The sequence below is a fragment of the Jatropha curcas genome, chromosome 3 (assembly GCF_041381405.1).
Source record: "Jatropha curcas cultivar XTBG-Jc1 chromosome 3, XTBG_Jcur_1.0, whole genome shotgun sequence".
NCBI lineage: Eukaryota > Viridiplantae > Streptophyta > Magnoliopsida > Malpighiales > Euphorbiaceae > Jatropha > Jatropha curcas.
Window position 1 is genome coordinate 8434194 of NC_143153.1, and position 26849 is coordinate 8461042.

At 33.0% G+C, this 26849-nt stretch overlaps 2 protein-coding genes and 1 long non-coding RNA gene across 7 annotated transcripts; all 3 read right to left on the reverse strand.

Moving 5' to 3' along the window:
• Window positions 1-566: 566 nt before the first annotated feature.
• LOC105645395 (uncharacterized) lies at window positions 567-8930 on the reverse strand. Of its 5 annotated transcripts, XM_020683795.3 has the most exons (15): window positions 8630-8930; window positions 8220-8349; window positions 7952-8082; window positions 7431-7469; window positions 7193-7285; window positions 6971-7087; window positions 5951-6046; window positions 4902-5015; window positions 4176-4229; window positions 3333-3380; window positions 2928-2944; window positions 2794-2852; window positions 1572-1737; window positions 1281-1350; window positions 567-957 (listed from the first exon to the last, which is right to left on the reverse strand). In XM_020683795.3, the coding sequence occupies exons 2-15, from the start codon at window positions 8299-8301 to the stop codon at window positions 712-714; spliced, it is 1332 nt and encodes a 443-aa protein (XP_020539454.1). In that variant the 5' UTR covers window positions 8302-8349; window positions 8630-8930; the 3' UTR covers window positions 567-711. The 5 variants fall into 5 exon arrangements, with proteins under 5 accessions (XP_020539454.1, XP_020539453.1, XP_012086384.1 ...); XM_020683794.3 differs by having other exon boundaries at window positions 2794-2944; window positions 8247-8349; window positions 8630-8929; XM_012230994.4 differs by having other exon boundaries at window positions 2794-2944; window positions 8630-8928.
• A 745-nt stretch (window positions 8931-9675) lies between these two features.
• Window positions 9676-10329, reverse strand: LOC110010681 (uncharacterized). The gene is made up of 2 exons (XR_002285672.3): window positions 10062-10329; window positions 9676-9955 (listed from the first exon to the last, which is right to left on the reverse strand). It is a non-coding gene; the product is annotated as an uncharacterized LOC110010681 (long non-coding RNA).
• A 9575-nt stretch (window positions 10330-19904) lies between these two features.
• Window positions 19905-24537, reverse strand: LOC105645410 (endochitinase). Its single transcript, XM_012231011.4, has 3 exons — window positions 23895-24537; window positions 23565-23718; window positions 19905-21328 (listed from the first exon to the last, which is right to left on the reverse strand). The coding sequence occupies exons 1-3, from the start codon at window positions 24322-24324 to the stop codon at window positions 20896-20898; spliced, it is 1017 nt and encodes a 338-aa protein (XP_012086401.1). The 5' UTR covers window positions 24325-24537; the 3' UTR covers window positions 19905-20895.
• Window positions 24538-26849: the final 2312 nt, after the last annotated feature.

A 26849-nucleotide genomic window follows, 5' to 3' on the forward strand; every position in this document is an offset into this window, starting at 1 on the left:
AAACACCTAATAATTAATGAGCACTTAATATACTCTTAAAATTCTAAATGAGCACTTAAAATGAAATAAGGTAAAATGCATTTACGGATAGAGGAACATAGCCATTAAATCATCAACCGATTTGTAATAAGCACATGATCAGAGATAGTAATAAATAGTTGTTTGACATCATGGTTAATGAATTAAAAGATTGTTTTTTTGAATAATGCTTAATTTACTTCTTGAAACTCAGCATGATATAAAGTTTACCTACAAATCAATTTTTTCCCAATTGTAATTTTGCACCAAACGAGCAAAACGCGTAATTTTTGATAAAAATTGCAATAATAATTTTTAACCTTTTAACTGATGTAATTTTTTATCAATTTTAAATAGAATACTAATTATATAAAAAGTTAATTTTTGAGTAAATTGTATATCCACTCAAGTTCAAGGAGCAAAATAAGGCTTCTTTTTTTTTTTTTTTATGTTTCTGCAATCAAATGATTTTTTTTCCTTTTAATTTTGTAATAATTCAATATATATATATTCCTTGGAGAAATCGTTCTCAAAGTCAAAACAATAAGTTTGTTAAAGAAAATAAGATTTTTTTTAATTAATCAAGCAAAATTGAAAATTAAAAATAGAATGAATAGAACTTTTCAGCAAAACTATGGAGGGCATTGTCCAAAATCTCCATGATGCTGGTGGTTGTCTGTCTATACATTGTGATTACTGGAAAACTAGTAACTTGGCTTCCTCGTTTGAGATATCATTAACAGAGAACTGAACATTTGCTTTGGAACTCATTTTATTCCACTCATTTTCAACGCGAAAGAAAATCCACTGGAAACGCCGGACCATCTCCAACAGATTAATCGTGAAAACCGTAAGGTAATTATGTCGGAGATGGGCAGATAGCTTGTATGTCCATGTGCATCGCAGAATCAAATTGCTTCCTATAACCCAAAAATATACCTGCAATTCACAAATGTATATACTTGTAATATAGAAATAGATCCAAAAAAAAGTATATTATTCTGATCAGTAGGAAAGTACAGAAGTAAATATTCTTCTGGAAATTAATATATATTTTTTGAGCTAAATCAAAATGAACATCACTTGAGCAAAACCATCGTTCAATGATTGGATCAAATGGAAATTGTCTGGTTGGTTTCTCGAAACCAGGATTCAGGTGTCAAAACAACCAGGCGAAGAAAGGCTCTGGTTTAACTATTAGCTGCAGTCCTAGAAACTCAAATGCTCATCCAATGCATACTACAGTGGATATATATTCTTACCCATTTTCGTCCATATAGCAAGTACGAGCAGAGGTTCGGTTTGTTGAATTTGAAAATTCGAGTGAAGCAGCTGACAAAAGAAGAAAGGAGATCAATTAATGAACATTTTTGAAGATTTAAATCATTTAGTGACTTTCTGCAATGGGCTCAGTTAAATATTGATATTGAGGTGATTATGAACCTCTCTTAAGTAGAACCAATTAGGCAATGGCATTCCTAGGTTGGAGACCAAGGAATCAAACATGACAATTAGCTAAAGTTGTGTAACTGTAAAAGTGCAAACAAACATACCTCAAGTCCCAATCCCGAGTCACATCCCAATAGAACGAATACAATGAGTTCAGAACACTTGATAAAAGCCATAGCGGCCTATAAAAATTTGTCCACCTCTCAGGGATGACATGATATTTAAGGGCTGAAAGAAAAATCACTGGCACCGCAGTCGAATATTTTAAAGCTGAAACCATAAGCAAATAAGTTACTGCAGTTTTCAGAAACAAAAAACATCTCTATGTATAGCCCCAATATGAAAAAGGAAAAAGTGGTCATAGCTGTAATTTTTGCAGAGGATTACAAGCTTGCAAAGAATAAGTGAAACAACGGTGGGAAGGAAAGAAGAATAAGAAGAAGTTGTATGTCAGAAAGTCGCAAAATTTAATTTCAGTTTTGCTTCTTTCCAATTGACTAAGTGGTAAAAAATACTTCAGAATTAATCAAGATGGGAAGAAAATAAATATAAGTCCAACTGATGACAACTTTAATAAAAGCAATGATGAATGCAACATGCTGAAAACAAGTCAGAAAACCACTATCAACGGGCCAAAGCTTTCAAGAGAATAGTACAACTTTCAATGTGAAATTTAGATTCCTTATAACAAATAATTTGTCATTAAATTTCACTTTTCTGATTGAGGGCTTTGAATTTATGTAATTTCACAAAATTCATATAAGACTTTTTTTTTTTTTCCAATTACACGGGTTCGTAAAATCTCTCTTGCATACTGTAAAGATTAATATATGAATTTGAAGGGTGTTTCTATAAATTTAAAAAAAAAAAAAAATCAGAATCCTCATCATTGAAATGTGGGATTTGGCAAAATCACACCTCCAATGTGTGATTTTAAACTCCCTCAATCTGGGACATTATGGTGAATTATTAGGGATTTCGAACAATCCATGGATCTTACTCTTTTGCTGTGTAAAACAAGAGATTTAAGCAACGGACTATTCAAGATCTCTCGTTCAAGTCCCTCAAACCAAACACTAGCCTAATGAAACTGGAGCTAGTATAATCAGTATCGCAGCTGAATTCAACAAGTCATTCTAAGTTTAAAAGCTAGCAATGAAATTACACTACAGGTTATTTTACAAAGCATAAATGACAATATAGAACAACCAATTTTGCAAAGCCTTCAGAAAATATTTGAAAATAATCAAAGGAAAGAAAGATGGTTGATAATTATATAAATCAAAACGGACAAAGGACCAGAGGAGAATTTCCAAGTGAATTTACCATTAAATAGAGATGTTTTCTCCCTGGTATCCTTGTATTGTCGAAGACATTGGAACAACCTGAAAATGTAAGGTGAAACAAGGACTAAAGGAATGACAATAGAGTGACTGCCACAGACAGAATCAGCCTCAAACCATGCAATGGTGGCGACCTGCATGCATTCAAACAAAAACTTTTGCCTTAAGACAGAAACATAGGTCACTACTTGTAGCAAACTACATTCACCGAGATAGGAAATTTTGTTTAATAGTATTATATATGAGACAGAAATCAATTCAGGTATGATTAAACAAATTTAGTAGTAAAATGCTAATGATTGGAGCGCCATGCAACTACAGGTAGATCATTTATGGCTTTTTAGAAAACCCTTTGTCCCGCTGTTTCCACCTCAAGAATTCTTTGCAAATGAGAAGACGTCAAAAGACAGCTTAACTTTTCAAATAGAACCTCCTACATCAATATGTAAATGCCTGGTTTATCACGAATATGCAATAAATCACTCTGAATGGTTTAACTTTGCACAGCGGCAAAACGCTTACCTGTCGATGAACCATTCGACATGCTGAACGCTCCAAATCTGAAAAAACCTGCACATAATTGATATTTATGAGAACATCGTGAAAGAGCAGCAACAATAACAATAACCAAGCCTTAGTCCCAAACTAGTTGCGGTCGGCTATATAAATCCTTTGCTTAAAATTCTGCTCTGATCAGGTCAATACCCATTCAAAGCAAAAACACTGTGAATGAGCAGTGGTAGAAATTCTAAGTAAAAACTGTATCCTGATACCTCAATTTGAATATAATGTTAATGCTTAACAGTAGTAAAATTGTAAATAATAGCTAAACCTATTTTATAAATTCTCCAATAAGCCTTTAAATTAATACAAGAAAGGAAAGTTGAACCGTGAGCGAGAAAAATAAGAAGATGCATTGGAAAGAGCATATTTTTCACACCAAGCAGGAAAAGGGGAAAAGCAATTTGTGTTCATGACCTTTTTTGCTTATATTTATTAGCCAGTTCGAAGACTGATTTTCCAGCAATAAGTCATGAATCTAGCCAAGTTTTCAAACCTATGAAAATGGCTCAACACTAGAAACATCAAACCAGTTGAAAAATGCAGTCCTCAAACTAAACTGATTTTGGAACCAACCACATTATGCAACAACTAGAATCATCTACAAGTTAATAAAAGGAACCAAAAATCATAACTTAATGAATACAGCACGGATTCCCTAAAGTATTTGTCAAACAAGGTTTAGGAAATTGGAAAATAAAAGGTGCAAGGACAGGGGGATGATACACCACCATATTTCCAATGTCACACACATAAGCAAGCCTTAAACACAAAATGGCTAAACCTAAATGATAGGATACATACCTTTGACATGGAGGTCAAAATATCGGCCAAGAAAAAATCAGAAAATGTAATTGCCTGTAATAATAATATAACCATAAAATCAAACACAATGCAGCCAAACTGGTATGAATGACAAAAATTAAAATAATAATAATAATAATAATAATAATAATAATAATCATAGGTGAGGTGACTGATAAAATTCTCTTGCAGACAAGAAGAAAAGTTCTATTGGTCCACTGCTGCACATACTGGGTAACTATGCCTTGTAGGGAAGTTAGAGTGGAAGTCAGCTGTCCCATCTCTAGCATGGATAACCTAGTGATCTTAATAGTGTCTACTCCATGGACCATCAATATATGACAGCATAATCAAGTAATGTGTCATAAGCTGCAAAGCCAGTTGATATTGCAACATGCCTGGCAGCGTTTTTGTTTTCAATGTGCTTGTGTGCATCAATATAGGCAGAAATATATTTTTTAAATTATGCTTAAAACAAGTTATACATTTTTTTTACACACTTCCAATTAGCAGCATTGGTAGATGTCCAAACAAACTAGAATCAACACATAAGGACAAATCTTGCAAGACATCACTTTTTAAGAAATATGATAGATGAAACCTGAATTTCATACTTGTCATTCATTTAGCTTTTCAGGTCTTTATCAGGCTTTTCAGAAGTCCACTCAACAGCCGAAAATTGACAAAATGAATGAGTTAACCATGACAGGAAATAACCAAACCTACCTGCAGTGGGAAAACTATCCGCCAAAGGGTCCTTAACAAGTAGTAGCGGGATGATAAATAAAATATATCAAACGGGAATATCAAAACCATCATGACCGCTAAGTATAAGAGGACCTGCAATAGAAAGAAAGTTAACTGAATACATTTCCAACATCATAACAGTGGTCATAACAGATGGATTTTACTTTTGTCCACATGATATATGGTTGTGTAATGGTGAAATCTAGATAAAACATCATAATTTTCATTACAAAGGAATACATACACATTCTTAATGTTATTCCTCCACAATTTTCATTATCTTTCCAAATTCTAATTCTAGTTAAAATTGTTATCAGATTCAAAATTAAGAACTCAAATGTTGTCCAAACTAACAATTTTTAGTGGCCATCTAATCTTTAAATGAAAATGCTTATTCCATTCAGAAAAGGGTAGAACATTATGCTTCACATGACAATATTCAATTAATTTTCTGAAGTTAAAAATAAAGAAATGTAAATTTTGCTGGACCATTTTTTCAATATAATCAACTCATCTAATTTTCTATCCATAACAACTTCTAAAAAATATAGCTTGTCAAACCTTGACTTTCTTTGAAATTCCAAATTCAGCAGGTCAGTGTTTTCTGATAAAAATAAAGTGATAATAGTAATATAGATTATAGTAGCAGCACTGACTCAGGAAACCAGCTGTGACATCAGCAAATCTATGGAAGTAATCTTTTTTTTCCTTCTTCTTCTATTTATAACAATAAAACAGAATGCTGCGTACTATAGACCCAAAGTGGTCCGACCTTCCCCAGACCCCATGCAATGTGAGAGCTTCATGCACCGGACTGCCTTTCTTTTTTTTTTTTTTTTTTTTTTTAATAACAAACAGCATCAATTAAAACCTAACTTATGCAGGAGAAAACAAAAGGACCCCAAGAAAACTGAAAAAGTTGTTGCATTAAGATTTTTATTTATGGTGGAAACTGATGCAGAGTCAATGGCATAATATACCAACAGAACATAGGAATTGTCAGCGAGTAAAAAGAGCATCTATTACACTGGTTGTGATGCAGCCAACGATACTTCTCCATGGGAATAAAGGTAAAGATATGCAGTCATGCTAGTTGGGACAACAATGGTCATCCATGTAGCAACCTGCACAAAGAAAACAAACGGTTAGCTTATGCAAGTATATAAAAACAACAATGCATAAATTTTTAAAAAAAATTAAAGCTATTTCCAAACTTCAAATTAATTTTTACAGCAGGAAAAGAAATGAAAATCATTATACAATAAAAACTGGATTAGAATCTTCAAAAGTCAGCATTTTGCTACATCATATCTTGTTAACAATTCTGAAAAAAGCATTCAATACTAGTTTTATTTCATCCATATAGCTAAGCATTCACATCCTTCATCAAAACAGTAAACCTGTATGAAAACTAATTAAAAAAGCAGATTAATGAGCAGAGAAACAACCTTACATGCTCTTCCTATATAGTGTGAATTTCCCTCTCTCACTCATTATCATAATTAATTTGGCATGACTAAAATTATTATTCAAAGAACATGAGATTGCTAAACTCATCCTTAGTTTCGGATGACTTCCATTTCAATTCTCAGAAAAATAGTAATAAACGCTTTGAACAACTCTATCAGATAGACAATATGAACTGGAATTCATTACGACATTCCCCAAATTCATGAGCAACGAACATTAGACATGTTTAAACTGGATATCTTTTCAACTGACATTCATGGAGCAATGATGAAATTACTAGGAGTTGGATCAAACAGATCATGTACAAAATGGTTCCAAATTTCCAATCATAAAAATCCAACAGACGTACATAGAAAAAAGCTTATTACAAACCAACAGAAAGAGAGAAAAACTGCAAACAAGGATATTAACAATAATGATAAAAGTGAAAAAGGCAAGGATGCAACATAGGGACAAGTAAACTGCAATAAAACTAGTGTATAAGTTCTAAAATACTGGTTAAACTGTTAATAAGGGAGCAACATAAAGAACACAAGTAAACATCAATGAAACTATTATATTAATCTTAAACTGCAAACCTTCCATATTTCTCTGTGGGAAAGATGATTTTGGTCAAGATCAAAAACTTTTGCATAACTGACAGTAGACTGGGCAAAAACCCATAAGTTAACTCCCCAAAGCCAAACCATCATAGTCTACAACGTGAAAACCAAAACATTTTCATTAGACAATAAAAAGAATATTAGAATTAGATTAAAATGGTCTCATCCAGATACCAACAATAAAAATTCATTACTAACCACAAGAAGGAGCGGATTGTAATACAAAAATGCCTCGTATAGAAAGAGGTCCCGCAAATCCACACTCATTCTCATGACAGAATCCCATCCAATCTGCAATTTTGACATGTACTGATTAAGGATACATGATGAAATTGAATGGTCTTTCTGATGTTCTGCGTGCTGCCATCAAATTTTAAATATCCAATTGCACAGATAATAATAACCATGGACAACAAATGAGTAGATATACACTCACCTTACAACAAATGAAACCCCAAAGACAGAACAATAATACCTGGACACCAAACCACATTAGAATCATCAAAGATGTAATAGAAAGAGAAAAAGACCAATAATAGGCATAAATTAGAGTAAAATCAGAATATAACCCTCTATAGTCAGAGGATCATATTCCTGGTAGCAACAGAATGATGGGTAGCATTTGATTAACATATATATCCACTCCACTCACACACTCTGTTTTTTTCATCCAGATGGAAGGAAAGAAAACAGATGTTACGAATAAATATTATGCTCCAAGCCTCCAACATTAATTCCTTCAACTAGTAGAACCAATCCATACAGATAGAAACAAACAGAAAAAATGGAATCAAATGCACGAAAGGTCAGTAATGTGGCGACCTCAAAGCCGATGGACCTCAGTCCTTGGTCAGATAACCAGGATATATGCAAATATTTAATAGATAAACCATAATCAAATTGAAAAAGTAAAATTCCTGAAAAATGTAGATATCAGTACATCATTAACAACAAAACCTTGAATCTCCACAACAATACTGGAGATGGCATTATTGCAGCAGTGCTAATTGGAGTAATCATACTCTTCAAATCATTCAACTCCATTGAATGGAAGAAACCTTCTTCTGCACCATTTCCATGCTCATCCACTGACAAATATTCCACAAGTATCAATCGGTAATTAGGCATAAACCAACATAAAATAAATAAATAAATAAACAGTAGAAGAAAGGAGAATAAAAGACGCTTAATACATCTAAAAAGACTTATAATGATTTTGTTCTACCAAGATCAGAGACAACAGGTCGGCTACCAGACTTCCTCAAATGCGGACTATTTCCAGGCGCTATCGCTTGACCTCCAAACATAGATGTAATGGCTGATAGTATTATTGCTGCCTACTCCACAAAAAGAACCTGCGAAAATTTGAAATCACAGACCACGATCAACCAATAACCAGAAAAAAGAATCATCAAGATGAAAATTGGTATAATTAGACCATCATGTACAATTCAGAAAATACAAATTCCACAAAGTTAGGAGATCTATAACTCAAATTTCACCAATTAGACATAGAGATGGAAAAGCAAATTAGGTGAAGAAAATCTGAAGGGGAACGCTAAAAATCAGGTCAAAATGGAGACAAGATAAAATGGAAAACGAGGAATGCGATTAGATAAAGATAAAGAGACTTACAAAGAGAGCTATTGTAGGCTGTTGAATTGGAGCTACGCTTGATAGATTCAATGTATGTTTATAGAGGTTCGAACAGTTTTCGAGGTTCACCAGATCCCTCAGTCTCTCTCAGCGACCTGAGATCTCACTGGCGCCAAAAATTGTAGCAGAAATTTGAGTGAGCACTAAGGAAGGGCCAAGTGAAAGAGGGAAGATGCAAATATTATTTTTTTGAAGGACTGATTCATAATTTTCTTGGATTTTTAAGGGTGCCTTTGGCCTCGGCTTCCTAAAACGTAAAAGGGAAAAGTGGCAGGCCTTTATCGGTTGAAATGTTTTTAGAAAGTGCTCCCCCCGTTCAATCTTAACATAACTCGTCAAAAACAAATGATCGAAATTTATTGATTTTTTATAAAAAAATATAAAAATTATTTAAATTATTTTTTTAAAATATAAATATTAAAATAAATTATACCTAATAAATATTGGTAAAATAAAAAAAATTAATATAATATTAAAGTTCTAAATAATCATTTAAAGTAGAATAAATAAAATATCTATTTATTATTATTAAAGTAGAACAGATGGAGAATGTTATCATATCTGTTAGGGCTTAATTACAAATTGAATGTCTAAACTTTCAAAAAAATTTTTATTTCAGTATCTAAAGTAAAAAATATTTACAATTACGTGCCGAAATTGTTCAATTTTTTTTAACGAAGTGTGTCCGTCTTAGGTGGCATGCCGTAATCACTAATTATTAAAAATAATGTTGACTAGGATGCCAAAAAGCTTGGCACGTCGGAATAACACTGACTACAACGCCATCATTTGTATATTTTGTCCATATGAATTGCAATTAATTAAAAAATTTTCATGACAATAATGTTTAATTGATCCAAAATCATTCCTGTAAAGCTTAAGATTAGACATGTTCAAACAGCTTGCTGTTTTGTCCAACACAAACATCTTGTTGTTTAAACATATTCAAACAAATTAACCATTTAATTAATCAATCGTTGCTGCAAAGCTTAGCAATGTTACCCAAAAAATAAAAGTAAGCCCTATTGAAAAACAAGTCCAACCTCCAGTTCAAATTCATTGAAGCATTTCGTCAAACATAACATACGCATAGCTACAACTACTACTGTCACTCTCACTTCAAGAAGATTACAACAACAAAAATAACAAGACTACACCATAACCATTTCTCTCTTCTCTGTCGCCTCCTTAATTGATCTTCCAATAAGTTTTTTTTCTAAGCAAACTAGAAATTATCTGCTTCGATCTATTGCAAATGGCGGGATAAACCCATTCGACGAAATTGCACCCAGTAGTCTGCCTCACCTGTAAATTTTAATTTCAAACCAATCACCTTCAACCCAAACGCAGTAAACATGGTGCAAACGAATCACCTTCAACCCAAACGCAGTAAATATAGAGGAAAACTTACACTTCTCAACTCATCACATAAACCTTCTACTTAGGTTCCAATCTGTCCAAGAAGTGCGAATGATGCACTACTTCCTGCATCTGAAACTTCATTTTCCATCTCCAAGGAAGAAATAATTCTATTCTCTCTAATCTCCTCTTTCAATTTTCTTATTTTAGAACCCTATTTTTTCCAAGCCCCTAGATGTAATAGAAAGGGACTTGATTTTGAAGGTGGAAAAATCAAAGTGGTATTTTGAGTAGGGTTAAGGGCAATTTTGTCAATTGCTTTTTACACTTCACTTTGACGTTTCAATGGCATCTTAGTCAGCGTTATTTTTAGCAATTACTAAATCCGACACGTCCTATTCATGTTTTAGGAGAGCCACGCAGGATGAATACATGATAAAAAAATTATCGATTCCGACATTTGATTGTAAATATTTTTCATTGAGTCACTGAAATAGAAATTTTTCAAAAGTTTTAAACACTAAATTTATAATTCAGCCTTTCTATTAGCATCGAAAGAATTTTAGGAGGAGACTTTTATTAGATTATAAAGTGGAAAAACAAAGACATTTACATCATCTTTTATTGCATTATGAATTGAATGAAATTAAAATAAATATCATATTTTAAAATTCTGATTTTAAAAAATGATAGTTTGACTTTAAATATTAAAATGATGTCATTTTCATTATTCCTTTACTATTTTACCATTTTGTTATCACCTTTGTTGTCGTCGATGTTGTTACTGTCATCGTCGCCGTTGTTACTGTCATCGTCGCCGTAGCCATTGCTGTCATTGATAAAGGTGAGCAACGCACTGGTCAGGTTAAAATTCGACTCGATCCAAAATACCCGAGATCCGAAATAAGGGGGAATGGCTCCACTAACTTGACCCCTTTACAAGTTCGGGCCCACTCGAATAACTTCTATAAAAATCGAGTCAGGTTATTGGGGCCTGTTTACCCCAAAATTCAATTAAATTTTTTTTCGGGTTGAATAGTTTTTTATATGGCTCTTGCACAATCAAATTTTTTTATTTGGATCCATAATTAAACCATAATGAAAAAATTGCCTAGAAAAATAATTGTTGTTCAAACAACCATAATAAAAAAAATCATAAAATAATAATCAAACCATAATAATCACAATCACACAAACCATAATTTTCTATGTTCAAATCATAACCAAACCATGCAAATTAAAAAGTCCTAATTAAGTACTTAACATACATAATAGAAATAAAAAAATATGAAAACTTAAACTAGTGAATCATAATTTTAGTTGCTCAAGAGAATACATACCATCTTCAAGAAAAATATTGATTTTGATTTGAGATTTTTAATTTTACAAGCAAAAGAAGAAAGAAAGGAGAGTGAGTGATATGAGAAAATAAAAAAAAAAAAAATTGATTTTTTCATTTTTTTTGGGTCGGGTCGGGTCGGGTCAGGTTAAACAGGGTATTTAACCGATTCTTCTGAACTGAATAAGAGATATACATCCCTCAATTTGATTGAGCTGACTCGACCTGAAAAAGAGTAAAATATTTTTACGTCCCTAAATTATAGTAAAATTAATACTTACGTCCGTTTAGTATTAATAAATAACTGTAGAGTCCCTAGCTTACTATTTCAGCCAATAAGCAAGTCCTTTCGTCTATTTTGAGTTAAAATCACCGCTAAAAAAAGAAAATTTCGAGGCTACCCTCGTAGTCTGAGAAATCAAACAGTTTCTCTACCATCTTCCTCTCTTCGATACCCACAAAACTAGTTCATTTGCTAAAGCAGTGATACGCTTCTCCACCCACTCCCCCAAATCGAACCAAAGTAACTCTCCCACTCGAAATAATGAATATAAGAGCATGAATACTTCGGTAGCAAAGAACTGGGTTAGGTCGTGGTTTTGATTTTGGAGAGTCGCGAGTAGGATGGAGAGGGAGGAGCATAAGGAGGGTTGATTCTTTTCTCTATTTGATAATTTGTAGAAAAAGAATTTATTTCAAAGGAATGCACTTGTTAGTAGGTGTTGAATAAACTTTAATATAGCCCAGATCTATTGTTCATAGAATTTGTTTGACAATAATATACAATAATCGGAAGCGTACCTTGATCCATAACGGCAGATCTATGTTATGGGTTACCTCGTTGGGACAATTCGATTCTCACCGTAACAGCAGATCTACGTTTCTTCACTCTGGCCTTTTGTCCGTAAGTGCTCTCTTAATGGTCAGAGAATAATCAACAGCTGCGGGAGTTTCTTTTATGAGCTCTCTTAAACAAACTATCTCCGTATGTGTTTGAGGGAGCCGTCATACTCTCTTGTTTCTGTGTTAACCCTAATCTGTTGATTCCTTTTTCTTTTATAAGGCAAAGGAAGGGTATTAAAACCCTAACTGGCTCTTATCCATTAAGCCCAATAACCATCATCTTGGGCCACCTTAATTAGAACCAGCCCTTTAATCACATGGGCCACATACAGATTATTAAAATAATCTAACAATCTCCCACTTGGCCCATGTGCATTTCTTGAGTCTATCATGTTTACCTTAATTTGAATTAAGATGATCGGATTATGGCGGTCACAAGTCATTGAACAACATATTCCTTCCATATATCACAGACCACTTCAATTCATAAAACTTTAATGGAGAAACTATTCAACAATCAATACATTGTTACAATCAACTGTTATTGTTATCTCACTCAAACCATTATTGTATACATCTATAATGTGGATAACACATAAATAAGCAAAACACATCTTTAATTGAATTCCCAAGTGTCACAATAATATGAGCAAAACAACCATATGTATATATATATACAAGTTTAAACATCATGCTAACAAGGACTTATCTATAATGCCCATCCTATCAACATGGCCAGTGAAGATTTTGGGCGATAAGGCTTTAGTTAGCGGATCCACTATCATCAGATCAGTACCGATATGCTTAATTGGCACTTTGTGTTTTTGCACTTCTTCTTTCACAGATAGGTACTTTAAATCCATGTGCTTTGCACCCTTAGAGTACCTATCATTCTTAGAGAAGAAGACAGCTGTGGAATTATCACAGTAAATTCTCAACGGTCTAGCTATACTGTCGACAATGCCTATACCTGAGATAAAGTTCCGCAACCACAATGCATGAACAGTGGCCTCAAAGCATGCCATAAATTCAGCCTCCATAGTGGAAGTAGCAATGACAGACTGCTTTCCACTTTTCCATGATACTGCTCCTCCGGCTAGAAGAAACAAGTAGCCAAATGTAGACTTTCTCGAATCTACACAACTGGCATAGTCTGAATCCGAGTATCCCACCAGTTCTAGATGGCTGGACTTTCTATAAGTGAGTATATGATCCTTAGTGCCTTGTAAATATCTAAGTACTTTCTTTGCAGCTTTCCAATGGTCCATTCCGGGATTACTTTGATATCGCCCTAACATTCCTACGGCGAAACTAATATCCGGTCGAGTACATGTCTGAACATACATTAAGCTCCCAACTACTGACGCATATGGAATAGACTCCATCTCTTTACGTTCCAAATCATTTTTAGGACATTGCATTTTGCTGAACCTATCTCCTTTCTGAATTGGAACTATTCTTACGGAGCATCTTTCCATTCTGAATCTCTCTAATACCTTATCAATGTAAGCTCTTTGAGACAATCCTAACAGTCCTTGTGATCTATCACGGAATATTTCTATTCCAATCACAAAGGATGCCTCTCCCATATCTTTCATTTCAAAGTTCTTAGAGAGAAAACCCTTTACATCATGTAACAGCCCAATATCATTCGCAGCAAGAAGAATGTCATCAACATATAGGACTAACATAATGAGCTTGCTCCCACTGACCTTCATATAAATACACCGATCAACAGTGTTTTCTATAAAACCATATGAAGTGATGGTATTATTGAACTTAAGATACCATTGACGGGAAGCTTACTTCAGTCCATATATTGACTTCTTTAACTTACACACCAAATTTTCCTTTCCTGTGGCCACAAATCCCTCTGGTTGGTCCATATATACTTCCTCCTCTAAGTCACCATTAAGAAAGGCTGTCTTTACATCCATTTGGTGAAGCTCTAGATCATAATGAGCCATCAAAGCCAAAATAATTCTTAAAGAGTCCTTTCTGGAAACTGGAGAAAAGGTCTCTTTATAATCAATGCCATCCTTCTGAGTGTAACCTTTAGCAACAAGTTTGGCCTTATATCTTTCAATGTTGCCCTTATAGTCCGTTTGGTCTTAAAAACCCATTTACAACCAACTTGTTTGACCCCTCAGGCAACTCGACTAAATCCCAGACTTGATTATCACTCATTGATTGCATTTCTTCCTTCATGGCATTAAACCACTTTTTAGAATTATCACATTCCATGGCTTTCTGGAAAGAGACTGGATCCTTATCAATGCTCAATTCACATTCATGTTCAAGTGAGTAAACCACATAATCACTAAAAATAGTTGGCCTTCTTTGCCTTTGTGACCTCCGTAATGCTATTTCTTGTGAAACCACTTGATCATTTGTGAATTGTTCATCATTTACTGGTTCATCATTTATATGGTCATTTTGTGGGTTTGGAATGTTGTTTTGTTGTTCAATCATGTTGTTAAACCGTGATACAACAAGTGGAACAACAACCGAAGAAGAGACATTAGGAAAATCCATCTGAGTTGGATTTTCAATCTGAATCTCTTGCACATTCACCTTACGTGGTTCACTGCTCCCACTAATTTGGCCATTTTCAATAAACCGAGCATTACTAGACTCAACAATTCTCGTACTATGGTTAGGACAATAAAATCTGTACCCTTTTGACTTTTCAGGATATCCTATGAAAAATCCACTAACCGTTCTAGCATCAAGCTTCTTTTCATGTGGATTATATATCCTTACTTCCGCTGGGCAACCCCAAACATGAAGATGCTTCAGACTAGGTTTCCTTCCCGTCCACAGTTCATAAGGGGTCTTAGAAACTGCCTTACTAAGAACCCTATTAAGTAAATATGCAGCAGTCTTTAATGCATGCATCCATAATGATAAAGGTACAGTACAATTATTCAGCATACTCCTAACCATTTCCATAAGAGTATGATTACGCCTTTCAGCTATACCATTCTGTTGAGGTGTACCTGGCATTGTGTATTGTGCACAAATACCACGACTTTCAAGGAACTTTGCAAATGGACCTGGACATTGTCCATTCTCATTAAATTTACCATAATATTCACCACCTCTATCAGATTTCACCACTTTAACCTTTCTATTTAACTGCCTTTCTACCTCATTAATGAATATCTCAAGGATATCCACTGATTGAGTCTTTTCATGCAGTAAATATACATAACCGTACTGTGAGAAATCATCGATAAAGGTAATAAAATATTTTTCACCACCCCAAGAGGGAACATCAAAAGGGCCACATATATCAGTGTGTATAAGTTCATGCAATTCACTGCTTCTTGTGGCTGGAGTCTTTAATGTGTGCTTAGTTTGCTTACCTTTAATGCAATCTATACACACATCCCAGTCAGTGAAATCCAATTGAGGTAAGATTCCACCTTTCACTAACCTCAAAATCCTTTCTTTGGATATGTGACCTAACCTTTGATGCCACAAGAAAGCAGAAGATTCATTATGTGCACTACGTTTAATACCTATATTGTGTTCAACATTAAATAGAGATTCAATAAATTCAGCATCAAGATTAAAACGATACAAACTATCAATCAAAGTACCAGAACCATAATAGTACTTAAGTTTGTATAATGAAAAAACACCATTACAAATCTTAAAACTGAAACCAACATTATCCAACCTCCCTACAGAAACTAGATTTCTAGCACATTCAGGAACATAGAGACACTTTTCAAGATCCAGATAACGACCAGTGTCCAGGATCAATCTATAAGTACCAATTCCTTCTATTCGTGCCTTCATTTTGTTTCCCATGAATACGAACTTTTCAGTTTCGTTTATGGGTTGGATCGAAAGAAATCCCTGTACAATATGAGACACATGAGTAGTTGCACCAGAATCTAACCACCAGGTATTATTAGGCACTTCAATAAGATTTGATTCAAAACATACTGAAACATAAAGTATACCTTTCTTTTCAAACCAAATCTTCCTTTTAGGACAGTCCTTCTTGAAGTGACCATTCTTCCTACAGAAGTAGCACTTCAATTCCTTACAGATTTGGCCCTCATTAACCTTCATTAGGGCACTGTCCCTTTTCTTGCCTTTCTTCCCTGATTTGTTGTTGCTGCTACTAGCTCCATTATGAAATGTGAGATTGATGGAGTGTTCCTTCAATTTCTTTAATCTCCCTTCCTCTGGTATTAACATGGCCTTGATTTCCTGAATGTTCCATTTTTCCTTAAGGGTGTTGTAATTCACCTGGAACTGACCAAACTCAAGAGGAAGTAAGTTAATAATAAATTGAACTAAAAAGGATTCACTCACATCCATTCCCATTGATTTCAGTTTGGCTGCCAAATTCTGCATGCCAGTTACATGATCATGAATGGATTGTGACCAATCAAACTTCTTGGTCGTCAGCTCACTCATCAAGGATCCTATGATGGACTTGTCAGCTATGTCCGATTGGGAGTATTCTTTAATTTTCAGCATGTACTCTCTAGCATTGTCTGTTCTGGGCATTGATGGCTTAACATTTTCAGCCATTGTCATCCTCATTAAGTTCAAGCTTAGCCTGTTAGACTGCTCCCAAGCCTCATAATGAGACTTGTCAGCTTCAGTGCTGGTCTCTGTAATGGCTGCTGGCTTTTCAGAGACTAATGCCAGATCCAGGTCTAGAACTCCTAACTGATGATGGATTTGTTCGGACCAATTAGCATAGTTCAATCCATTGAACTTAATCAACCTAGTGCCCATAGCAAACAGGTTAAAGGAAGCTACAACATTACACATATACTCATACGTTAATGCTTTGAGTAAACATAAATGGATTCAAACAAATAACAACTTTAATTATGCATTTAGATTCACCTTTTGGTAATATTTAAATGCATAGCTTTAATCAATAATGATGCCAAGAATAAAAATACTTTAATAGACTTTCATTGTGGAGTAACTTGCGAGCCTTTATGCAAGTCAGAGAGAAGCACGCCCGTGCTCATTGCAGCACGCCCGTGCTCCTTTCTGCAATCCAGTTACTTTTTTTTTTATTCCATTCAACTATTCAATAATGCTCCATACAATATGCATGTTATCTTTGGATATACATTCATATTAATTCGTACAATGATAAGTCTCTTTAATGCCATTGATTATAATTAATGGTCTACCTTTGGGTAACCTAACAAATTATAATCAACGAGCTCAATTGTTCAATTTTCACTTTCATGTCATATAACGTCATCACACAAATATGAACAATTGAAAACTGCATAATCAATGTATAAAACAATCTAAACAAGGCCACTTTGGTGACTAACAAGTTTTCCATTCATTAAACATTGATTTATGCAAAACTTTTATGAGATTAAATTAATATCTCAAAACTTTAACGACATAACTCAATAATATGTCATAACCATTCTCTATAAATAATAACAAAATAATTTGTAAAGCATAAAGAAAACAAACAGTTTTCAAATTTCTATAATTTTGGCTTCGCTTATACCATATAAATCAATTTCACCATACGAAATTAATTTTTGTTAATTAAGCCAAACAAAACGCTATCATACAAATCTAGAACAGAACCAGGCTCTGATACCACATGTTGAATAAACTTTAATATAGCCCAGATCTATTGTTCATAGAATTTGTTTGACAAGAATATACAATAATCGGAAGCGTACCTTAATCCATAACGGCAGATCTATGTTATGGGTTACCTCGTTGGGACAATTCGATTCTCACCGTAACAGCAGATCTACGTTTCTTCACTCTGGCCTTTTGTCCGTAAGTGCTCTCTTAATGGTCAGAGAATAATCAACAGCTGCGGGAGTTTCTTTTATGAGCTCTCTCAAACAAACTATCTCCGTATGTGTTTGAGGGAGCCGTCACACTCTCTTGTTTCTGTGTTAACCCTAATCTGTTGATTCCTCTTTCTTTTATAAGGCAAAGGAAGGGTATTAAAACCCTAACTGGCTCTTATCCATTAAGCCCAATAACCATCATCTTGGGCCATCTTAATTAGAACCAGCCTTTTAATCACATGGGCCACATACAGATTATTAAAATAATCTAACAGTAGGTACAATAAAAATGAACTTTATTTAGATGCAATTAACATGTTTATGAAAATGATAATAGATATAGAGTTTAAATCTTAAAATTTTACTTTCCCTTGTGTGATGAAGGCTTGTGCTAGGGTTTTAGATGTTAGGTTAGCTAAAGTGATTGTGGCATGGTAACAAAGATGCACTTGATTTTTGATTTTTTTGTGGGTAACGCTTTGATTTGCAATTTTATGGAAAATGTGGGTTAGTTGATGATGCAATGCACGTGTTTGATTGTATGCCAATGAGAAATTTGGTTTATATTAGATTTAATTATTTGTGGGTTTTCTAAAAATGAGTTTTCTTGAGAGAGTCTTAATATGTTGGTGAAGATGTCAGTTGGAGAGGAAGAGTCTCAAAAGCCATTAACTATCTCTATGGTTGCAGCTCTTGGTTCTACTGCCAGGACTGCCAAGGTCATTTGTTGAATATTTTGCTTGTTTGCTTGGAAAATTCACAATTGTACAGTCAAAGAAATTTCATGGCTATTCAATTAGACATGGGTTTTAGTACCATGAATTGGTGGCCAATGCTTTTGTTGATGTCAATGCCAAGTGTGGGTTGATGTGTTCTACTAAATGTGTATTTAACAGTACGGATATGAAGATTGAGTTCTTGGAATGCACAGAATGGTAATCCTAAATAAGCTTTAAGTTCATACTTTTTTTTTTTGCTTAAATTTATGAAAAATTGGGGATTTTGAAAAAAAATGGGTATTTTGCCTCTCTACAGTAGTTGAGTGTCATTAAGGGTAACTTGGAGATTTATTTATATTCTCTCTCCTCATTTCTACTTTTTGTTTATTTTTAACGGTGATTTTAACTTAAAATAGACTGAAGGACTTACTTATTGGATGAAATAATAAGTTAGAGATTCCAAAGTTATTTGTTAATACTAGAAGGACGTAAGTGTTAATTTGATTATAATTTAAAAACGTAAAAGTATTTTACTCCCCAAAAAATTTATTTGGACCTTATATTTTCGGTCAGGTTGTTTCGGTTTTTGCACAGCCCTAATCGTTGCTGGTTTGTTGTCGTTGTTGCTGTTGTCATCGTCCCCTTTGTCATCGTCGTCGTTGCTATCTTCGCCTTTGTCACCATCGCTAGTCATCGTAGTTGAATCACAGAAGCCGTTTCTTTTTAAGGTTGCTTGTTACTTAATTTTTTTTTACCAAAATTGATATATGTTAATTTCTAAACCTTTCTAACATTTTTATTTAATTTGAAACCTTATTTTTGACATTTATTAAGTTGCCCTTTTACTAGTTAACTATCTCTTTTTTTTTTTGTGTAAACTACTGATATTCAGATCCTATTACCAAGGACCACCTAATTCGACTTGAGACTTAATCACAGTTAAAATTGTTCGCCGCTTTATTAATTAATTAGTCTTTTATTGGAGGCCCATATCTAATTAATTAACTTTTAACTTAATATTACGAGGAAAGTAGTTACTTGAGCAGTTAAGATGTCGCATGCATGGATTTAAGAAACCGCATGGAACTTTATAAAAGTAAAGCTCAAACACAAAAAAAAAAAAAAAAAAAAAAAAAAAAGCCCAAACGAGGGAACAAAAAATTAAACTCAAAATTCAATTCTACTCAATAAATCAAGCAATTTTTATTTCAACTTCAATTTCATTTTAGTTCATTGTATTTTCTTTTCCCAATATTGTTAATTTTTCTTGCTCAATCTATTTTTCTACAAAGTGTTGATGCAAAACGTTTTACCATAGAGCCAAATGCATTCAATCCTCTAATTAGGAGTGGAGTTCGGATAATACATTTACTTCTATAATTAGTAGACTTCAATACTTAGGACGCGCAAGCTGTTTGTCAGCCTTTGATTGTTTTTATAGTGCAAACAATTGGTGGCACGGTTGATGGAGAGTTATCAATCGAATTCCTAGGTGAATTACTCACCGCAACTTCATCCGCCAAGTTCGATGGTTGATGACGTGGTTTTAGTTGCACAATTACTATTTGATATTTTCACAAAATTCAAATAGTTTTACCGAGCATGCTAAATAGATTTTTTGCCCCAAAATTTATTGGGTACTTGGACTAGTTTCTATAAAATAGTGAAGGACCTATAAGGAGAGAAAAAGCAGTCGGCAAAGATGAAGAAGAGAGAGAGAGACAGATGAATAAATACTATGAAATTCAGCAGAATTTTAGCATATTCAATGTATCCTGCTTTTACAATGAATGTTTTGTCCTATTTATACTAAATTTTTTCTTGCTAGGCAAGTAAAAGTCACTTTTAGAATATTTTGAAAAACAAGTCACGAAGTATCTAAATATTTAAAGTCCTAAATCATTCTGGGCTTCTAGAGAGTTCTTCGGCTAAATTCTTAAGTGGGTTGGACAATAAAAAAGGCCTTTAAGTGATTGGCATAAATTCTTAGTTGGGCCTCCTCTATAGCTCGATACATTAGGCCCTTAATGGGCCTATTCAACATCTTGGAACAACTCTAACCCTTGCCCTAACAACCTCTGTCAACATGATTTACTTCCTATTGATATGGCATGATTAGTAACAGACACGTATAATACGCTCCTTCTCTAAAATGCACGTTTCATTAATTCAAATGATGAAACACATCGTTTTGATTAAACGCGGCACCGTTTTATTTGTGCTACTTATTTCACCAAAAGGCCTTTGCTTACTGCAATCCAAGTTATCGCCATAATCACCCACTTTGAAAATGTCACAATATCTCTTATAGAATCCGATCCGATTTTCCACTTTCGGGTTGGATCCTTTACCGCATTCCGTAGAACCACTGATTATATTGGAGATGACTCCATATCCTGGAAGTCGACCCGCTTGTACATCTGAGGCAGATGGTTTCCATTGGCCAGTAATGACAGCATGGCACGATGGTTTTGGTGACTGTGGGGTCATCCAGAACCAGAGAGCAGTCTTGAAAGATATAATCGGGTCGGCTGCTACAGCATCCGGGTTGTTCAATAAGTCAATGCCGATTGCCTTTCCTGCTGCACCGTAGTTAAAATTGCTACAAAAGTCAAGGTCAATAGTCATTCATATGTTATATATTCAATAAATGTAATTAAATACTCCTCTGCCTAAAAATATAAGTCATTTTTGAATGATTATTTTGTTTTAAAATATAAATTATTTTGAATATTTAAAAGCGTAATAAATAATATTTTTCTAATGTTATCTTTATTTACATTAAATAAAATAAATATTTTCACAAATAATTATTAGTTTTGAGATAAATAGTCAAATTACTGTTAGTTTTGTTATAATTTAGGAGAGTTAATTGCTTCCTTAATCCTTGTGCAAAAACCTTAAACGATTTATATTTTGGGATAGAGGGAGTATTATATTTTTAATGTACATATTGCTATATTATTACTTACTCCCTCTGTCCCAAAATATAAGTCGTTTAAGGTTGTTGTACAAAGATTAAGAAAACTATTAATTCTCATCGATTATAAAAAACTCAAGAGTAATTTGACCATTTATCTTAAAACCAATAGTTATTTGTGAAAGTATTTATTGCAACTAATCTAAACAAGGGTAATATTGGAAAAACATCATTTATTACTCCTTAAAATATTTAAAACGACTTATATTTAGGGAGAAAATAATCACCCAAAAACGATTTATATTTTGAGACACATGGAGTATTAAATATTACTTTTTCTGTTTATAAATATTTGTCACATTTGAGTATTTTACGTTCATTAAGAAAATCATTTTCTTGTCTAATTCACAATAAATTATTAAGTGAATTAATTATATTACCTTTAATTTGTCTAACTTACAATAAATTATTAAAAAATTGAAGCAATCACTATTGGTCATATATAAAGGGTAAAAATGAAAAAAATAATTTATTATTTGTGAGTCCACAAACATGACAAATATTTGGAATATAGTATTCTATCAAATGTGGCAAGTACTATAGCTATTCAATAATATACATTTGAAATTTCATATCTCTTAAGAAAATCGTTAAATTTGTCTAAAATAAATTATTGAGTGAATTGACTATATTACCATTATTTTAATACTAATTCTCTAAAAAACCCATTAAATTGAAATAATAATTATTAATCATATATAAAGGGTAAACATAGAAAAAAATTTATAATTTCTTGAAATCATAAATGTGACAAGAATTTTAAAACAAATTATTTTTTCAAATATGACAAGTATTATGTAACCGAGCTAGTATTTAAAAATGTAAGGAGTATATATTAGTGGATAGTGTATGGATTTATTGTTACTTTCAACTTGTTTGACTGAACCTAGTTGAAGATAAATTAAAAAAAAAATGTTAGTTTTAATTTAATAGCCGATTTACAAGCTGGTTGAATTCAATTTTCAAAATATTACTTGGAGCTCATTTACTTTTTTTTTTTTTTTATGTTCAACTGGAAAATTATTTGAAGCGCTATTCATGTCTTCAGTTTTTTGTAAGTTACTCTATCTTATTTCTTTTTTTTTTTTTCAACTAATTTTAAAAACACTCGTGTTACAGTTTTATTTTTACATCGTCTTTTTCTCTTTAAAAAAATATTACAGACAATCCAACATCATTTGACCTAATCTAATTCAAAACTCGTAAATTTAAATCAAAATTAATCTAAAATCATTTTGCAATTTGGTATTATTTTGAACGATTGCCAGGCAATGTTTAACCTTTTGGCCAAATGTGGTTCTTGGATAGATAAGAAGACAAGCCAAAAAAAAAAAGCTCTTGTCCCTGCTCCAGCTTTCTATTTATATGGTCGTTTTCAGTTGTGGGAATCTGTCCCTCAATGTCTATTACCTTTTTACACTGTTTAATGAAATTTGTATTTCTTTCGAAAAGAAAAATTTGCAATTTGTTCTGATAAGGAGTAATTGACCTAGACTCCAATTAAAACGAATAATAACTGAATTCATTTTAAAAAAAATACAATCTAAAGTAATTCAAACTCAAAACAACTTGAAGAGATTTAATTTCAACCCAGTTGATTTAACCGGTTTTCCACCTCTAATTTTATTTATTAAAAAGTTATACTATATTTCGCATTAAACTATCTAAGAGATACAAATTTCTAATTTTAAAAGAAATTTTGCTGTTTGCATTGAAAACTTAACTTGTTTGGATTTATTTAACATCATAACCAAATAATAAATAATTTAGTTCACAAACTCTAGTAAATGTATAGTATTCCTAGAACCTATAATAACAGCTATCAAAAGCATTTGCGTAGTAAGGAAGTGGAACTTACTATGAAATTAGGATGGGACCTCGGCCATAATACTTCTTACCAGGAGCACATGCCCATTCTTTAGTTGGAACACAATAATTCACTTCCTTGTCTTGTTCCTGGTTATAACAATAACCCCAAGCAAAAGGACCATCCGGGGCACTAGGCCACCCACCTTCAAAAGTCCAAAAAAACCTATTTTAGCTCAGTATTTTCGGTCAAGACACCCACCTTGTTCCTGGCTGTTATTTTTCATAGGCAGGAAGCATTTCTTACCGGAATATCAGCATTTTGGTATACATGGAAAAATATTTACAGGGAATTGAGATTGCTAGGAAGAATGCACAAAACCTGTAGTTTCATGTGAAGTTTGACCCAAAAAAGCAGCAATCTCTCTTTTACGAGTGTCAATATCACCAATTGTACCAAAACCATCAAATGACTGGGCAGCAGAAATGAAAGCATCGTAAGTGTAAAATCCATTAGCAGGACAATTACTATCATTACGATGCTTTAACATTTCATTAAACATGTCTTGGCTAATAAGTGAACTGATGTTGCCACTACCATCGCTGGGGGTAGGGTTCGAGCCACCATCAAAATTGCATTGGCTCTGGCAGCCATTGGAGCAGTACTCAAGAGTCATACCGCAGTAACCGAATTCGCTGCAACATAGTCCATCAGAACACAGTGCCCCTCCTGCTTGGTTTCCACACCGCTGAGCCAAGGCCCTTGACGTAGAGACTAAAACTAACAAAATCACTAATACCCAGAACCTCATTTTCTATTTTACTATTTCTATTGATGAATACCTCTTTTGGTTTGTCAATGAAACTGCAAATTAAATGTTTCATAGTATTTATAATTAAACTTTTTGTCCAAAATATTGCAAAGTCAACATCTATGCATTTTCTAGGACTTTTCACGATATGTTTGGGGCTTGATTTTCAGAGCATCTTCAATGCTAATGCGGATTGTGGCTGATGTGTCATATGAAATAGAAGATGTGAATGGTAATGTTAGTGAATGTCTATTTATATGTTGAATTTTAAAAATGCACTACTTTCAGGTTTATCTTGCATCTTATTTCTTCTTTTCTTTTTTGTGTACACAATTTAATATGCAGTCAATTACTATAGAGCAATAAATGTCACATTGTCAAAGAAACCCTTTAGAAATAGAAGGTGTGGTTAATAATGTTCGTTTATTTTTTCGACACATCAGCTTGATTTATTAAATAGACATTAGCATCGGAGAGCATTTTTGAAAAAATCTTTCTATTTTTCTAATGTAACAATTAAATAAGAGCAATCTACTTTAACATTGGAGATACTTTCAGCCGATATATAATATGATTAGAGTGTCTTGTATGAGAGGCTAGTTTTTATTTCTATATCTTTCTGACCAATAAGAAGTCAAGATCTAGCTCTCTTGCTTAGACAGCGCAATTACTATCCAATCAGTCTTTCTAAAAGGGATTTTCCATGGTTGACAAGTAAAGAAATGGGTTCTCCAACATAGAAATTTCTAAGAGATGCAAAATTCAAAAGCGTGTTTAATACTTTTAATTAAAAAGTTGACGTATAAACTGGGGGCTTTTGAAAATTTTTGTACTCATTTGATGATATTTTTAACTTCAGTCACGTACGACCTTGCTCTTAATTTAGGTTCAGGTCTTAGGTTCTTGTTTCCTTTTTTTTTTTTTTTTTTTTTTCTTCTAAAGGTCCAAATCGGGTTGCTCCAAATCGACTGCAACATAAACATCTCAACTTCAACCAACTTGATGGATAATCAAAATAAATAAAAGTAACCAAACTTTTGAGCAAGTTCAAGGAAAGTGTATTGGACTAAAACTCTATTAGATTTTAAAAGATTTTAGAATTTCAATAGTATTCAACCTAGATTTTTTGGAGTTTATTAAAATCTTGTGCCATTTAATTTAAACTCTTATAAAATTGATAAAAATGTGATGATATTCAATTATGTCTTTTTAAGAGTCCATACAAATTTGATAGTATTCAAAAATTACTGATTTGGAAAGATTTTATAAAATTATTGATTTCATTGGATTTTAAAGTGCTAGGTATGAATAAAAGAGTCATTCACAAATCCATCCTCCAACTCAAAGATTTAAAATTTTTTTTAAAATCTAACAGAGTCTTAATCCAATGTACTTCTTAATAAGGATGGAAGCAGAGTAAGTACACACGAATTTTAAACGTATCCGTTCTAAATCCATTTAAATACTCTTTTAAGTACTTGTATTCGAACCCGTTTAAATTTTACTATCCGTATCTATCCAAAATTCATTTAAAGTACTTCTTAAATGGATAGAGTGCTCATGAATCTTAAACTATTTAAATTTGAATTTATTTAAAATACATTTTTACTAATAATGGATAGGGCATTTGCGGGTACCTATTACCGAACCCGTTTAATTTAAGGGTTAACGAGTAGTTGGTTTCCAAATATCTATACACGTACCCTATTTGTATCCATTACGGGTAGTACGTGTACTTTATCTGTAGTAATTTCACTACTCATATCCATTATGAGTAGTAATTTCACTATCTATATTCATTCCAAACCCTTATATAACTACCCATATCCTTTTTAAGCAGATCGAGGTAGAGCACATATCCTAAAATACCTATACTACTTCCATCCTTATCCCTTAAGATGTAAAACAATATATTAATTATTAGATTAGTTTCAAATTAATGCATGTGTTGAGAATTTGATATTTTGACAAAAATTAATTTTAATGGTGCAGATTAATTTGAATATTTTTTGAAATTTTTATGCATTGATTTCAATTAAATAATAATTTAATCAAATAAAAATTGAAAAGGCATTGAAATAGTCAAAGAACTAAAGAATACAATATGTCATTATTGTGGCCGGATCACTAGGCTCCGTGAGCTGTAAGCGACGGGTTGTACACCGATTTTAAATTAATATAAAACCTCCTCATTGCGTGAGCTCTCGCAATTGTTGCAGGTCCTGGCTAATTGTGGTTGTTGGTTTTCGGTTTTATATATATATATATATATATATATATATATATATATATATATATATATATATATATATATATATATATATATATATATATATATTTTCATTTATTTATTTATTTAAATCTATGTTTTTTGGATGAGGTGGTCGCCGTTCAGTCAAGGGACGAGAAGTCTGTGGTCTTCTGACCACATTGTGACTATTCTGGGACCACAAGATGGCTGCCGGCGATGGTGGCCATTGCTGGCCTTTCATTGTCGGTGCCAGTAAGGTTTTAATGAAGGAAAA